At 39.8% G+C, this 17,807-nt stretch overlaps 1 protein-coding gene across 2 annotated transcripts in view; it reads right to left on the bottom strand.

The window, feature by feature from the left end:
- The window catches only part of PPP6R2 (protein phosphatase 6 regulatory subunit 2), a 106,937-nt gene that overhangs the window by 15,897 nt on the left and 73,233 nt on the right, over nucleotides 1-17,807 (bottom strand). For both annotated transcript variants that reach the window (XM_055711561.1, XM_055711559.1), the window contains 11 exons: nucleotides 16,464-16,590; nucleotides 15,784-15,936; nucleotides 14,902-15,105; nucleotides 14,174-14,238; nucleotides 10,170-10,285; nucleotides 8,486-8,571; nucleotides 8,081-8,161; nucleotides 6,038-6,135; nucleotides 3,421-3,478; nucleotides 2,141-2,268; nucleotides 1,032-1,207 (listed from right to left, as the gene is read on the bottom strand). In XM_055711561.1, the coding sequence (XP_055567536.1) occupies nucleotides 1,032-1,207; nucleotides 2,141-2,268; nucleotides 3,421-3,478; nucleotides 6,038-6,135; nucleotides 8,081-8,161; nucleotides 8,486-8,571; nucleotides 10,170-10,285; nucleotides 14,174-14,238; nucleotides 14,902-15,105; nucleotides 15,784-15,936; nucleotides 16,464-16,590 (1,292 nt within the window). The remainder of the gene's footprint in view (nucleotides 1-1,031; nucleotides 1,208-2,140; nucleotides 2,269-3,420; nucleotides 3,479-6,037; nucleotides 6,136-8,080; nucleotides 8,162-8,485; nucleotides 8,572-10,169; nucleotides 10,286-14,173; nucleotides 14,239-14,901; nucleotides 15,106-15,783; nucleotides 15,937-16,463; nucleotides 16,591-17,807) is intronic.

Below are 17,807 nucleotides of genomic sequence, written 5' to 3'. Positions count from 1 at the left end.
TGCTTTTACATCTGAACAGATGTATGGTATGGAATATCCCACTGGTCAGTTTGGGTCAGCTGTCTCGGCCATGTCCCCCTCTCAAGATCTTGCTCACCTCCAGCCTACTGGTGAGGGTGGGAGGAAGATTGGAGAGGCACCCTTGATGCTGTGCAAGCACTGCTCAGCAGTAGTCAAAATGCTGGTGTCTTATCAACACCTTTCTAGCTACCAGTAGAAGCACACTAGGAGGGCTGCTACGGGGATCCGCCAGACCCAAAGGGTAACTAAACTAATGTACACTATCCACAGGTTGCCATTTGTGTCATTTATACTGGTTCTTCCTGGCAAGACTTGAAAATATCTGACACCACCAAATGGGTGTACAGAGCTATTACTGGAATAAATATGCATTACGCTCATAGTTACAATACAACGACATCACCGAGAAAAACAAACGTTTTAAAACTGAAAATGCTTGCACCATATGAAAAACAAATGTTTGGGAAAACATTTTGGTCCCTGTATTTTAGTTGACCGAATCTGTTCTACTGACAACATGAATTTATGTTAACATTGTTTGCACTGTGGTCTGGGAAAACCTTGTCCCTCTACAGCCTTCCTTCAAGGCAGTGTAAGAATGGTTTTGCAACACACACATGAAAACCAGAAAGGCAGTTAGGCAGAGAATGCAGATGCATGGTGTGTGGAGATGCTTGGCAAGGGTCTGCATAAAACTCTTGTAGTATAATGTACGGAGTTAATGCCATAATCCTCCGCTAATTTGTACCAAAAGCTAGTATTATTACTGTACTTGTACCTGTGTGGTTGGCTTAGCATAACTGAAGCATCACACTGCTATTCTGAAGCAGCTGGGCAGGACTCAAGCTCACTAGTATTTCAGAGGCAAATAATTAGATTCACACTTCTCATCTGCTGCACAGGTGGAATTAAAGAATAGCCATAGAAACCTGGCAATTTGCAAACTGCTGTTCTGCAAAGATGTTACAGATCTCAGTTCAAATGGGATGGTGCTGTTTGAAACTCTTTACCTTCAGAGGAGTCAGAGTCCTTCTGCTCAGAAACACTGTTCTTGTTGTTGTTTGCTGAGGAAAGAGGTGGCTGCTGTTCTGTTTCCTCCTCTTCTTCAGAGTCTACACTGCCATCATGATCTCCGTTCTCAAGATCACTTTTTGACGAACTCTCTGAGGTCTGAGACGCTCCAAATCTAAATTGCAGAACTCGGAATTAGAAAAACCCATAGGGCAGCCAGTTCATTCCTCATCTGCTTGCTCCCTGCCCCAGGCAGAAAGCACAAACTGTGAGCTGACCAAGTCTGAATGCCTTTTACAGGGCTTATTTCCCAAAAAGATGCAAAGCTCAGACAGGTAATAGCAGGCATTCCTCTAGAGATTTACACTAAGGTCCTTAAGTGCTTCACTTGTCAGAATGCATCTGCAGAGTTGCAATGTGGAATATGTGCAGTGACATATTCAGGACTGGAGAGTGATATGAGCAGACAAAACAGTCGTAAACAAGGGGAATACTAGTGTGGTGTCAATTCTGTGTATGAGCAAGACAATCAGTTTACTGATGCTAGGCAAATAAATGTTAAGGTCCTGGCAATTTCCCTGTCTCATTTCATCATATTTTCAGACTTGGAATTACAGAAATAACTTTATTTAATAACTGACTATATCAACGAGATGAAAATTTGTAAATTATTTGCAATGTCAGATATGCACCACAGGAGGTCACTCATGCTTGTGCAAAACATTTTTTTTTTTTACATCTTGAAAAAGAATATACTGTCTATTACCCTCAGTCTTACAATTCTTTCAACCTCCTTTTCTCCAAATACAAGGAGAATAAGTCCTAAATGTTTCAAACTAAGGATTTTTTTTTAATTAACTTTGATAATATACTCAGTAACTAGGTGTTTCAATCATTACTGCATTTCCTCCAACTGGATCTTTGCTTCACATTCAAAACAAACCCCCATCTCTTTTTGCAGAAGTGTGACATGGAAAGTACTCAGACTTTAGAAAAAAGCCTCAAAGCACATAAATGACAAATAAGCATGTGCTTAACTGAAATGTACAGTTTCATAGCATTTAGGAAGGAAAAAAAAAAAGATTTTGATCTTTTGTTTTCACCTTACCGTGTTCTTGATTTAACTTGCGTTGCATAGGTTATCTCCTTCTCTTCCCAGATGTCTTCTTCCTCCTCATTATCATCAAATTGTTGGATCCGCTCATTGCAGCAGGCTTCAAAGAGGGAAGCATTAGGCTAAAATAATATTAAGAAGAAATCAAGTTCCATTCATTCTTTGGAAACAAGAACAAGAACTTCAGCAATAGGAAGTTCATAGAACAGCATTTGTACACAACTAATACTATGAAGGTGTTTGCATTTATTTCATTTTACATCCCAGGTTGTGCAACAAGCAACACTCAGCTGTGGAAGAGTTACGATAGCACAGAATGCTCAGAAGCAGCCCGCTGATAGATCAAGAAAGGAACACAACAGTATCTCAGCCAGCACTGCTTCCAGAACAGCAGGAACTCCTGCACGCTGCTTCATAGCTGTTCCCCTCTGTATCCCTCACAGTGGCAGGAATATAAAGTCACTGTAGAAGAGGTCTGGAAGTAATTCCCTTAGGAATACATTCACAAACTGACCATCTTGGAACTGCATTAGAATTCCGTCACACACAAAAACTGCCTACTCAGGAAAAAAGCAAGTTAAGCAAAGCATATAAATAGCTATTGGTGGCTGTAGACTTAGCTGGCAAATTCAAAAAGAAAACAAGTTTTCTTTATCAACAAAGCACTGTACAGAGCACCAGAAGAGAGAAGAAAAACTCTCTGTAGTACTGTTTAAGTGAAAAAGGAAGTATTTTAAGACTAAGGAAACCTAAGTCTTAGTATTGACAAAACCAAGCTTTGGTCAGGAGAATGAGCCTGGCATCACCTCTTTTAGCCACTGTCCAGCTTCTTCAGTGAGTACTGATTTTAAGTCAATAAAACAGAAAAGGCAAGGCACAGCATGGCAGTATTTAGACCCCTAAGAAACCCAGTGCTCTCTATTTGCATTTTTTCCTAGTCTGGCTACGGGAAGATGATCAGAGTGAAAATAAGGAAAACAGATTGACACTGCTGGGGGGGGTGAAGATTCCTTCAATGTAAAGAGTACTATTACTGAACATCCTCACCAAAGCTGTAAACTGTAGGGAGATTCTCTGAGGGTACATGTAACACCCTGAGCTCCTTAAATGAACTCAGTCATGAGGACACCTTCTCCTTGACCAAAATAACATACCAAATCTTCTTCTTTCAAAACAACAACAGCTGATTCAAGCATAACCTTGGCAGATCTGCTCTATTAAATAAATAATTATTTAATCCCAAATATTTGTTTCATACCAAAAAACCCACTTACACTGTCATCATCTGCATCTATATTGAAGTTTATCTCTGCGATTCTGTCAAAGGGAGCACTGCAAAAAGAAGGGAAAGAAACTTTAGTGATGGCATGGAGTAACAAAGCACTTCTGCATCCCCAGCACAAGACTGGAGGATAGCTAACCACAGAGACACTTCATACGACCACTAAATGCCTTCTGTGTTTGTTTCCTGAATATTCACTTCTGTATTACGCACAATGGTCTCCTCTCTTTGAGATGAAAGAATATTTCAGATCTTCATTCTTAGGTCTGATTCAATACTCAATTGAAAAAATTTTGTCATTATCACGTTGATAGGGTATTTTGGGGCTTCATGGCAACCACAGCAATGTCTGGCTGTTATTTTGCAACTCTCATGGTACCTATGGAACATAAAGACTATCTTAATTTTTTCACCAGGTCTCTCCAGCTGATCCAAATCTTATAGAAAAAAACCCCAAACCTCATAATTAACTAAAAAGAGAAGGAGCTGCACCCAGCTGCTCTGGAATTCCAGTCCTGCGTTCGCCCAGGAATTCCACTGGGTTCCTCAGCATGAGACAAGACCCAGAGACAGGACTAAACTCTGCACGGTAGGCATACACCCGGAATTATCCAGAAGGGACTGCACCCACCTGTTTTAACATAATTACAGTAACTTCAGGGAATCTTAGCATACTAGCGGCGCTCAACAACCCCAATGCATTACTAAGACATGTATGCTGCAAAAATTAGTAAATAACCCAATTTCTGATGCAGACCTAAGAGCAGCTATTGGAAGAACAGCAGAGGGTGCTACAGGCCAAAAAACTCAAACCGACTGGCAGTTCGGGGCAACAGACCGTATCTACTCATCTCTAAGTTTGGACAGTGTTATTTTCTTTTTAAAGATGCCTGTTTAGTTAGCAAAAAATACTGTCGCGCAAATAACCAGGACATTGAATCATTATTAGTATTCCTTCAAATATTCAAATTAGTATCTGCAACAGTTTTCAAGAGCTGGAAAAGAGATGACAAGTACCACTCTCAGAAAGTTCAGTGTCAGAACCGCTTTGTAGTGTATTCTTCTCCTTTTCTAATCACAAATAGAGGGATAACATCCCAGTTACAGATTTCATTCAGTTTCATGTTCACTTTAAAAATGGCATTAGCTACCATCAGAAGCTCCTCATGTAAGTTAACTCTTCCCTTCCACGCAGACAAACAAGTTCAAGATTTGCTGCTGTCTCACAGAGGTTAAAACTGTATTTTATTTTTTAAAAATGAGTAGAACTAGAGTAATCCACGTTCATTTAAACTCTCATTCTAGTCTGGAACTTCTGGGCCTTATTGAAGTTCTGACATCTACAATGCTCAGAAAGGTGGACTCCAAAATCTTTCTCCATATTAGAATACAGTTCCCAACTATTTGGCAAACACCTTAATGGAGTTCCTAAGACCCTAAGAATCTTGTGACTCTCTACTCTGATTCATGCTTGAAAGCAACTCTAAAGCAGCGGAACTATTTCCACATCATAATTTCATTTAAGGTATTTCATGGAAGCCAAGGGTTGCTAAAAATATGGTCTGAGCAGAACCAGAAAAAGAATCCTCAAAAAATCAAATCTGGAGCAGCCAAAGAGTCAGAGCCATGTGGCATACCCTGAGCTTTCTGGGCTAAAAGATTCCAGTTTCTGTCAGGATTCCAAGACACCAGGATCCTGCAGTTCTTCAGAGAACAGACTCAACATTTGCTGGCCTATGAGTGTCAGCCGTAGGACAGTATGCACAGCGGGTATGGCAGTCACATACTCTCCCTGTCACCTTGGATGACAAATAATTCCTTTGATTGAGATGAACATTGCAATGAGATGACGGCAAATGGGCAAAACTGATGAGCAGGAAACACACTGGGTTATCCTCCTGGAGCACTTTTCCACCAGTAACTATACTAAATGGTTACAATTTCTGAACCATTATGGATAAGCAGGATAATTACAGTCCCAGTAATGTCCTTAGGTACAATTTTCAAGGTGAGACAATGACCTGCAGTTTTAATTAGATTACAGTAGTTATTCTGTAAAAGCAGCACAAATTCCAGCACTGAATTCAGCAAGTCACGTATCATTAAATCCACCTACATCTGCCTTCTTTGAACTGTTATTTGCTCCTGCCTTATCTATGCTTCCTTTTTTTAAGGGAGATAATGGCTAAATTTTCCTGTGGACTTCATCAGAACGCTATTCTCTTCTACTCCTAATTTCAATAAAGACTTAATGCCACTGGAAAATATTTCTGTAATTGCCTAGCGTTTGCTGTAATGCTTTGCTTTCTGTGCAATTAAATTTATTCTAGAATATGGACAGATAATAGTTGCATGTTTTATTTAATGTTTCTCTTCAAAATGAAGAAGTACTTCTCCTTAGTTCTAAAACGGTCTTTGGAGATCAAGGGTGGACTCCTATGAAAGGAAAAAAAGGTCAGCTGTTTTTCAAGCCACTGATCAGTCTTTTGTTTGTTTCAAACTGAAGGAGGTATACAGTGCGGTTCATTTTAAAACCTGAACCAGAAGAAGATTATATGCAAAGAGGCTTACATGCTAAATATAAGGCTTTTGAAGTTTTATAAACTTACTTGATATTATCATCCTGGTCTGCAAACTCCTCATCATTAAAGCCAAACTGATCCACGAAGTTAGCTGTCATCTGCTGGATCTGGTACTCTGAGAAGGCCTGAGCAACAGAACCCCAAAAGAGCTATCATTAAGATATTCAAAGATACTCAATTAAGCTGGCTGAAAACACATGTTCTAGAAAAACACTGGTATCATACAAAACTGACAAATTCTGAGAAATCACCTACACCATCCCCCATTCTCAAAGCAGGATCAAACAGATTTCTGCAAGCCCTGGACAGATGCTTCTCTGATCTGCTCTTAACTTCTTCCAAAGAGAGTTAATGACATTTTTCTAGGAAACCATTGGCTGGCTTCATTATTCTATTAGAACATTGTATTGGTCCTTTTCATTTATTATCCCCAATGCAATATGAAATTCACCTTGCTGCAAATTAAGCCCACCATGGACACCAAGGTGGTACTCTTCAATTCCTCGAAAATCCTCTTCCTTGTAGGATGAGGCATATGTCTTCATATGACCTTGTCTTCTCTTGACAAAGTGGACCAATTCTTTCAATTTTTCTTCCTGTGTTAACGTTCTACACCTCTGATCATTCTCACTACTATCCTTTAGATTACCTTTTGCTAATACAAATCACTTCTGAAGTTCACTACCTCCAAGTGGACATTTACCAAGGAGAATGGAAAAATTATTCCCCAGGTCTTTGAGACAACACTCCCACATATTATGTTGGGTTTCCCACAGCAGCTTGGGTCTTCTATTTTTCAGCTAGTGCCCCAGGATAATTGCACAGATATGCTTTTGGCGACATTCTTGCCTACTCATCCATGCCTCATTCTCTATTTATGAAAAGGATTGCTTCTGTCTCTAAATAGAATCTCACACTTGCTCTTACGTATTGCTCCCCCCCAACCCTTCAGATAATTTCTCCTATTTGGAGGATAATTCTGAATACTGGTAGGTAGCCCACTCCAGTTACAGCTAAGTAATTCAAACACGCATCTCTGCAGCTGCACTTTTGTTGTGAACTCGCTGGAGGCAATACGAAGGACCTGTGTTCCTGTCTGAGGAGTCCTGAGGGCTCCTGTCAGTATTTCTAGTGACAGTTATCAGAGTAAAAGAAAAAAAAAGTTGTGGTTGGTTTTTTTGGGGTTTTTTTTTGGTTTTTTTGGTTTTTTTACAAAGGCAATGCATTTTTCCTTTTTAATGTACTTTCTAAGTCTCATTTGACGAAAAGAAAGGTATTTGTAACGTCAAGAGCAGCCAGAGTATCTGGACAACAGAGTAACTATAAACTACTTTCAGCTCATTTTTCCCTTAATTAGATTTCAGATCAAGATTGTCTTTTTATTCCACATAGGTAGCTTCCTACTAAATATGTTCTACTAGTGCTCTTTATGTTCTTAGTATCAAGAAAGGTTGGAGAATCTTGTCCAAATGCTTCATCCTGAAAAGCAGCTTCCATAATTTGATGGACCTTTAGCAGAATACCTCAGATTTTGAGGATCCCGAGATCTTTGCTAAATGCAAGCGAACCTTTAATTACCTCTGTTTCCTCCTAAGTCAAGGCTACTGCTTACTGCTCCCACTTACTGCTAACATTTTAGTATGGCTCCTTCAGTTTTTAACAGTCTGCATAGCCCAAGAGGAAGTAGAACCCCTCTGTCAGCTCCCATTCTACTGCAGGTAGGTGATGCACACTACCTGGTTGGCTGGGAACTACAGCAAGTTGCTGCAACTGGTCTACAACATCAGGACCACCCAGTGTGAAGAGAATCAGGAAAAGAGCAAGAAATATGCAGTGCCTCACAGAAATGTGAGGCACATCATGTATCTGGGACTTGAATGCAGTCTGAGCCAAATTTATTCCAAATTGGAGTCTAGACCATGTAAGTAACTATACTGGAAAAACACAAAAAAGCTGAACACACACTGACTGAGAGTAGAATCTAGAAAGCTGCTCTATACTAGGAAGGATTAAGAGCAAATCAGAGAAGCAAGCTTCCCAGGAATAGTGAAAAGCATGCTGTCAGCTCACCTGCTGGAGAGAGAGTTCATTGGGAAAAGCACTCTCAATGTCTTCATCCTCACTGGAAGAGTGCAGATGGTGAGTGCTCACCTGAAAAAAGGACAAAACAATAAGCACAACAAAGCAGAGAAAGCTCAAATACCTTTGTTCCACACAAACAAAAACCAGACTCCTCAGAAGGCAGAAACTGTCCCAGTGAATAACACACAAACATGCACCAGTTTTCCAACATTTATCAGAGTTGTGCTACCTGAAAAACTATTATGGAGTATGTTTTCTACAAACGCTCTACCCTTGTACACTTTCTTCGTAAAAACAAGCAAAAGAAGAAAAAACCCAGCATATGACTTTTTAAAATTTAAGTCCAGAAAATAGTACGTCTATCTGAAATATGCACCATATCACTGTTCTCACCAAATCCACTGTATTCCTCCTGTTTGTTTCTGTCAGCGTCTCTTCTACAAAACTCTCCCATCTCCCTCTGCAGTCTTCAGGTAGCTCTGTAATAAAAAGATCACCATAAAGATTACCACATCTCAATAAGAAGGGATCAAAGCCAGTCATTTAGTCCCACTGGTTACCTACAAGTTTTTGAGCAGACACATAAACCTGCACATGAACCAAGTAATGCATCCATTATGTAAACATTCTGCAAAGTGAATTAAATTTTACTCATGATTTTCTAAAAATGGTAAATTCTGCAGAGAAAGGAACATCTTTTATCAGGCCAACCAGTAAGATATTGCTGGACTTAACTCACTTGTGGAATTACAGTGGCCTAAAGATGCAAAATTTCTACTACAACTTTCTGAAAACTGTAAACATGTGACTTGAGTTCTACATTTTTCCCTTCCTTTTCTTTCATGGTGATTGTGGTGGGTTGACCCCAGCCAGCAACTAAGCACCCGCCCAGCTGCTCACTCAGTCTTCCCCACAGAAGGATGGGGGAGAGAACTGGAAGACCAAAAGCAAGAAATACTCATGGGCTAAGATAAAGTTTAATAAATGGAGAAAAGAGGGGAAAAAACCCAAACCAAGTGATGCAAAGGCACTCACTCACCATCTCCCAATAGCAGACTGATGCCCAGCTAGTTTCTGAGCAGGAGCTACCTCAGAAAGACTTTTCCTCCAGTTCCTACTGCTGAGTATATGGCATGGAATAGCCCTTCAATCAGTCCAGGTCAGCTGTCTGGCTTCTGGCTGTGTCCCCTCCCAGCCTCTTGTCCACCCCCCCCAGTCTACTTGCTGCGGGGGGGCAGAGTGGATAACAAAGCCTTGGTGCTGGTGCTGTGCAAGCACTGCTCAGCAAGAGCTAAAACATTGCTGTGTTGTCAACACCATTTTAGTCACTGCTCTGAAACACAGCACCGCATGGTTGCTATGAATAAAGTTATCTTCATCCCAGCCAGACCCAGTACAGTAAAACAAGAGAGAGAAATAACCAGGACTTGTGAAACTTGCAGTCTTTACTAAAATATTTATAACTTCTCAAATTTCATGTGGATATGACAACACACCGAGTTACTATATTACCATTTGATATGTTTGTTATATGCCAAAAGTGGAAACTCAAGTCACATTTGCGTTCATTATTTCCCTTAATAGATGCAGATGGAAAATCTTATTTCCTCTCACACAAAAATGTCAGCTAGAATTAGTTCTCAAAATAAATCCAATGAAGATATGATGGACAAAGCCTGGCAATGTGAATATCTCCAACAAAGTGGAGATGGAGGGTCTCCGTCATCATTTATTCTTGTGTCTCCCATCCTCTCAGACAGATACAATAATAAGGAAGCAGAGGAACACCACCCTAGAATGCTGTAAATAAGCATTATAAACATATACATAAATCCGGAAGAAAAGAAGCATTCTTTAGCTCTAAAAGGATACCTTCAGTATATGGCTGCAAAAACAAAGTTCCATCTCAATATGATTGTATGAAAACAAAGAGCAACCAAATTTGGCCTAGACATTATTTCTAAGTTACGGGAAACAGGGACCCTCACAAAATACATGCAATAAAAGTCTTTCCAAAAGGCCTGAAAGTATTATTTAATCAAGAAAAAAAAGAAGGACTAGAGAAAGGAGCATGTACCTTTAATGAACTCACTAATTTGAGTCTGCATGGGGCCCTTCTCCATATTCTGTACTACAGCATTGGCTATCCGGGTGAGGTGGCCCATATTGCCTCGCCTCATTCCACCTTCTGCCCTGAAAAGAGAAAACAGTCAGTAGCAACATAACCAGGCAGCAGGAATCCCAGGGTCACAGTCATAACCGCCTTCATAACCTAGCCATGCTAAGAGTTCCCCACTGTTGCAACAGTCTGACATATGTACACATTACACCAAGCAGGGTTAGTATAGAAGATGCAGCAGAGACTCAGCAGGAACACCCTCTGCTCATGCAGGCAAGGCACAGGAGGAGTTTAGCCAGAACTGAACCTTTCTGCATTTTCTCATGTATTGAGATGGAAGAGATCACTCATCCAGTTCAGAATACACGTGATAAAATTTAAGCCAGTTACAATGAGGAAGCTAATCGGGTACACTGAAAGACCGCTGCAGAAATAAATAATCTGATTATAATTTTCACTAAAGAAAACTCACAGCAGTAAGAATTTACATCACTACTACTGAGAAAGCTTTAGAGAGTTTCACTTGCAATTGAAGTATTAAGCAGATGAATTCAAGAGAACAAAAGACAGTAATCTACAACCATTAGATTTCCCCCTTACAAAAAAAGTGTAAGAAGCCACCATTAAGTCCAGGCAGTTCCTAAGTCACTTTTCTTTGAATCTTCATTGGTTCTCCTTCACTAAATAGCAAAGCAGCAATCTAAAAATTGTGGGATGAAAAGCCTGAACTAATTGTGCTTTCTACAGTATCCAAAGAAGGACTGATGAGATTTGAGAACAAAAACCTAAACCCAGTGGCAGATTCCTGGCAAGAAATTTCACAGTACCATGTTTAGAAACAGCATTTCTGCCTTTAAACTGGCAGGTGCTGAAAAGAAACCCAGACGAAACTCCCAAATCCTCAAGTCAAATTCTGAAATTATTATTTCTTGATGTAGCCCAAGGAGCACCCAAGGTTAACTCAAGCCACCACAAATCAAATTGGTGGGTCGGAATCAAACTGAACAAAAATAACCCCCTTACTAACAGTAAGTTTCCACCTCAGGTCACTAAGCCTCCAGCTGTAAAACAAAGGTTTCTTTCCTAGATGCTAACAGAGTCCATGCATAATAAAGACTTTCATTTTTCCTTGGGAGAGAGGAAGACACTAAGTACATCAGAGCTAATTTTGAGATGGCATGCTGTGCTCATGTAAATTCTTCTCTACCCTTGCTCGGGGGCATCTGTGTGCAGCAGTCTAAGCTGACAGGTCAAATACAGCAAAGCCATCAGACAGTATCAGCTCTCCTGATCACATGCACTTACAGCTACATTTTAAGCTTTTTTTTTTTTTTTGCATGTCCTACACACCCCTTGAAAAGTGTAATCATCTCCTGAATCTCTAAAAAGTTTATTGTGAAATTATCTCGGGCTTTCTCCTAATGCTGGAGCTGAACATTTGCAGGTGAGGGGACTAGATGGTTTAGAAAACAAACCCTCATCCCTCCACATGTTCCTGCACCAAAAACCAGAGTACAAAGCCAATACAAACTGTATCTGTACATACAGAGAATCACAAAATGGTTTGGGTTGGAAAGGAGCTTAAAGACCATCTAGTCCCAAACCCCTTCCACAGACAGGGACACCTTCCACTAGACCAGGTTGCTCACAGCCCCATCCAACCTGGCCCTGAACACTTCCAGGGATGGAGCAGCCACAGCTCCTCTGGGAAACCTGTGCCAGCGCCTCGCCACCCTCACAGTAAAGAATTTCTTCCTTAGATCTAATCTAAACCTGCCCTCTTTCAGCTTAAAACCATATCCTCTTATCCTATTGCCACAGGCCCTATTAAAACATCTGTCCCCATTTTTCCTACAAGCCCCTTTAGGTACTGGAAGGCCGCTCTAAGGTCTCCCTGAGCCTTCTCTTCTCCAGGCTGAACACTCCCAGCTCCCTCAGCCTGTCTTCATAGCAGACATCCTAAAATAAGGAAAGCACTAACCCCAAAATTCAGGGTTGAGAACTACTCAAACTGAACACCTGGAAACGAGTTTCCAATGCCGTGCTACAACCTTCTGCACACAGGTTCATGGCAATTCCTTTCGCAACCCCAACCCAACAAGACAGACAGCTCCAGCCCGTACCCAAAACACTGCTGAGCACCTCGGCTGCAGCAGTCCTGCTGCAAGCCTGAGGCCACCTCCAGCACCCCCAGCCTCAGGTTAGAGCCCGCCTGCAGCTGGGGTACCCCCAGACCCCCAGGACCATGCAGGCACACCCAAGGGGTTACACCAGCATCCACAAGGGCCCTGTACAGACCTGCACAAGAGCTCTGGAGGACAAAACCCCTGGGTGGATGGGGCCAAGGGACATGGCAGTGCCCTACTGCTCTCTATAAAAATGTATGTTTTTCAGCAAACTTGCAAAGCTCAGCTTTCTCAAAAATTTAAAGCCTATGGTGACAAGAGCAGCATACAGCAATGCTGTATCTGTCTGGTCCTGTGGAAGTACCTATACAACATGTTTTCTTGGTTGAGCAGACCCTACACACTGCTAGAATGAAGACAGCAAACATGCAAAATTAACTTTTATTTCAACACTTTCAAATACTTTTATCAACCATGCCACAATTGGTGGTTACTACACTTACATCAGTAGGCAGGCAAAGATGTGCTTCAGGAAACTGACGTTTCCTATAAGCTCACATTGATGACCGGGCTTACTTTATTTTCAATTCTAATTATGCAGGCAGATCAAATGGATTGCAGTAAAAGAATTATGTGGGTTACCTAGAAGTTAAATTCTAATAGTTACAAAGTCCTTCATCAAGAACATATGGAACAACTAAAACTAAGAGAACCCAGGGAGAAATTCCATGTTCCAACAGGAAAATATATTACCACCATTCCTGCTGATGATTTTTAAGAAATAATTCCCAAGCTCTTAATTTGGAATTGCTGACCCTGGGGCTCCCAGTGCTTGACTCCATCTCCTCACTGAGTGGTACAATAAACCTCATATAAATCAAACTCCTTAAAGCACACCATCTGAGATACCTCTCGTTAACGCAGTATTTTTTTCTTGCCATTAAAATTCTTTCCAATATGGTGACTGGAACTATTTGGCATAAAATATGTATGAGCTCTAGTTCCTGTCTAATTTAATTAGGAAACTTTTAAGCAGCAGCCACAGATATTTTTGTTACCTACAAGACTGTGCACAATGATAGTTGTGTAATTAAACTATCAGTGAAATTTTTTATCAACAGCCCTAGGGGCTGCAAGAGGGAAAACCCCTAAAAACCCAACAAATCCAAATTTTAAAAAAAGTCAAACCAAAACTCAACCCAGCAATTATGGCCTGACAGTAAGCCTAAAACAATTACAGCAGGACTACAAGGCACTCTGAAGCCATAAAGAGATCAAAATAATGGGAGAGGACCAAAGCATTTAGATGGACAAAGAAACAGAAGTCTAGATAGTGTTTTCACTTCACTTCAGTGTGTTTTAGGGTTTTTAAAATTAACTTGTTCTTATGATTGCTGCAATCAGCATGAAATCCAAGTAGTTTATAAAGTTAGAATATTAAATGTGGGGCAAATCTGGGGCAAAAATGCTTGCCCGTCTCAGTTTCCACATAGCTGCTCACTCTAGGGAGAATATAATTATGCATTTAAAAAAAAAAAAAGAAAGAAAGAAAAAAGTTCTATGCCATGTAATTTCCTGAGAAAGCAAGAAAGAGGCACATTGTGCGTTTGGGCTGATACATTATAGACACTTTGAAAAAATCATGCTTTCAAATCATATGCCTATTTAGTAAATTTGGTTTTTAACATGCAAATAATACTAATTCCAAATCATAATCCAAATCATTTTTTACACCATTAAATTGTAAATTATCCAAATAATTGAAAGAATATTTCAAGGCAACATTCTAAATCTGCAGCCTTAGAACAAAGACCTTCTGAACCCGAAATCCCTTACTGTATTTTGTCATTGGCTTCCCAGGCATCCAATATCCTTTGCACTAGGCAGCATTTCTGGAACAGCTAGAGGGAAAAAAAAACAAAGAAGAAAAAAAAGAGATAGGAAGAACATTTCAAAAGTTTGCCAAAGTAAGACTCATGCCTTACAAAGTCTGTATTGAACTGTAGTTACTTTTGTTCATTCCTTCACTCCTACTGAACAAGAACTTAAAGTTCAGCACTTATCTTTCCCAAGAGCTCAAGTTTCTTCCTTCTCAAATTTTTCCTCAGAGGATCCAGGGAAAACAGCAATACCTACACACATCTTCAGCCTGCTTTTGGGCTTCACATAAGCAGCAATGAAGAACATTGTCATGTTACAAACACAACAAAAAATTTTCATCGTTAGGGCCACCATGCAGAAGCTAAAACATAGTCAGCTAGTTGTAGTTGCTATTTTTTTTTGTCCAAAGTTTATATACATCTTTACTAAAAAAATTAAATAAAAATAGATTCAACAAGCCCATTAAATGAGATGGGTGGTATGTTTATTTTGTAATTGGATGCTAACAACAAATGCACAAAAGCAAGTACACTTCCATCCAGAACTGACAGAATCAAGTTATAGCTAGACACTTTTAAATAAACTCCATCTTCTTGAACAGTTCGTCATACCATTTCCTTGTTAATGCATATGCAGACTGAATCAATCAGTCTAAAATTCTCAGGTGACACGACCAGACTTACATGAGTAACCATGATATTCTCGGTATTGTTTTCTGGAGTCTTTAAGTTCTCTGTGGCCACATTTCCATTCAGCACCTCTTCTTTGCTTTCTAGGTCATTAGTAGTAGTTTTTCCCTCTTGCACAGAGTGCGAGAGGATAGCTGCTATGGACAATTCCACTTGGAAATGCAAAAAGTTATTCCATGTGTATTTAAAAAATAAGTCCTGGGGAAAAAAAAAGAGAAACAAAAGAATTCACTCTAGATACATCTTTCCGTTCTTAACAATCAAATGATATTTGAACACTGCCCAATTAGCTGTATAATCAGCAATTCCACTAAAACAGTTTTACTTGTACACCTTAGCATCCACTTATGGTTGGAATGTGCTCTGTTTGCTCTGCTGTAATGCATACTTTCCAACAAACTGAGCACATAGGAAATACTCTCCTACACAGCTAGGTCTCACAGCACAGACATGCTGAAAAAAAAAGTTATCTATTCTGTGGTTGACTTCATCGTAAGAAAAATATTAACTAAATTTCTATGTATGAAAATAATTTTCTGAAAGATTGTCCAGGTTCTATCAGCAGTTTTCAGAACATGTCCCTGTTCACAGCTAGACAAAAAGATCAGCTCTCCGTATTATGAGAGCTGATACAACTACTAATTATTGTAACAGTAAATTTGAAGCAAAAGGTTCAGTTCAAAATACTAAGCAACTGTATTTGTATTACAAATACTATTCTGAGGACGGATGTTCCTCCTTTCAGTAGATTAGAAAAACAATTGACACCAGCACACATGAAGCAAACTACCTTGCACTGAACAGATGAAAGGGAAAGTAAAATTGTTTCCAGTGTAAAGTTATTCCCCCTCTCCTTAGTCACAGTGTCGCACTTACAAGTAATAAATTCATGGTACTGAGTCTGCATAGTTCCTGATTAATACTGGGAGTGTTTGTGTGAAGCAGAGCAGCTATTAAACGAGATCCATGAAGACGAGCATTCCCCAGTGGCTCCTCCAAGACACCAATTGTAGTTAGGATTGCTGTTTTCTATCAGAGAAATGGATAATGAGTACCTCAGCAAAGATCAACATTTCCTCAAGCATATATGCACAACGATTTGACTAAACATAACGAGTTCATTTCATAAATACTCTCTTCAGGTAAACCAAAACCATTTTCCCATACAGAGGACAGTGTCATGCAATCATGGTGAGACTTCTACTTCCAAAACTGAAGATTAACATCAAAATATCCACTAACTGAAAGCTCCTTTCTCTTCACCCCTTAACCATCTTTACACCAGTCCCAACGTATCTCTATTTCTTCTCTCTTCTTCTACAGAAGTCCTCTTCCCTACTTCTACTCGAATACAATGTTTTTCAAAATTCCTACTGCCTAGTCCCTAAGCACCTGAATTATAAACTTTAAGCATGAGTTCTTCTTCAGAAGTAATCTGCCTGTTCCAGCATAGGGTGCTTTCAGAAAATATCCAGGAAGCCTTTGTATAAAGAAAGGGAAACCTTGAAACACACTTCAGGAGCCATTTGCTCCTGAGAGATGCTGGGATGCCCTACCTTGGGAGGGCTGAGCAGCAGCTGGTGGAAATCCTTTAGCCTTGGTTCAATACCATGTAAGATGCTGCTATTGACAGTGTAAGACCTTTCAAATCCCTGAGTGTATGAGTCCATCAGTCCTTCCACTCTGTAAAGAAGAAAAGCACAACAGTTGAGATTTGACAAAATCTTAGAATGGTCTCCAGTCACACTGTCCATGTTGGTCATTTTCTCTTGAAAAATAACTATGAATATGAAAAATAATAATTTCTGGCTACTGAATATATTTACATAACTACATTTCTATTAATGTATCATTTATGATATGCTAGTCACACAATCAAAACTGTGAATGAGATGAGTGGGAAGACAGACAATAAGCTGTCTGCAGAGCTGAGAGACGAATTACTGAAGTGCTTCATCATTTTTAAAACTTCCCAAACATTTGAAAAGTAAATTACATAAGCAAGAGTTACTATAAACATTCGTTAAAAACCGTAAACCTTCCACAAGTGTTGAAAAAGATGTATATAAATACACTAACCAATGAAAACCCTGAGCAGGCATGCAGCTGTGCTCATAACCATACCTCTTTATCAGCAAGCAGTAAATTACAACAACTATTACTAGCCCTTTCCAACAGCAGAGTCTCACATTGGAATAAAAGAAATGCTTTCATTTCAGTCATGAGATGTAATTCCAGCAAGGCAGGGAATGGGCTAGATAGGAACGCCTAAGCCTCCAACTCACAAACCTTCAGAGATCCTGGGCACAAGACATGGTAGAATTAGTATTTAAGCTTTTCAGTTTTAACTCCGCATATGACTTTCTGACTAGCAACTTGTTTGCCCAGTGACGCCATCTGTCCTTCTCTTTCATCTTTCCTAACCCTCCATTATTTCCTTCACTCTTTTCTCCTCCTTTATAAAAAAAAGAGATTTTCAATGTCTCCCTTCCCAGAACTCTTTTGCCTTTTCTCTCCTCCATCTCCGTAAGAAATAAAAGGGTGATATAATTTAAAAAAAACCCAAAACTATACAACCATATATATATACACATCATCACACAGTTTATGCATGACATACCACTCCCTCCCCTACTCTGCACACATTCTGCTTTAAGATCTCTGATGTTACAGACAAGACTGCTACACACATGCAAGAAAACTAAAGAGCCCACAAAAAGGCCCAGTTGCCAACTGGTACAACTGCCATGAGGTACAGCTACTGCATCAAAGAAACCAAACAGCTTTTGTTGCACTTGTTTCTAGACAGCACATCACACTAGGCCAAAAAAAAAAATCTCCTTTTTTGCTTAAGTAATACTAGATTGGAATTCCTAAAATTGTTCTTGCTAGAGAAGTAA

The sequence above is a fragment of the Falco cherrug genome, chromosome 5 (genome assembly GCF_023634085.1).
Source record: "Falco cherrug isolate bFalChe1 chromosome 5, bFalChe1.pri, whole genome shotgun sequence".
NCBI lineage: Eukaryota > Metazoa > Chordata > Aves > Falconiformes > Falconidae > Falco > Falco cherrug.
The sequence above is the reverse complement of the archived record's forward strand: the minus strand, read 5'-3'. Positions and strand labels throughout refer to the sequence as shown.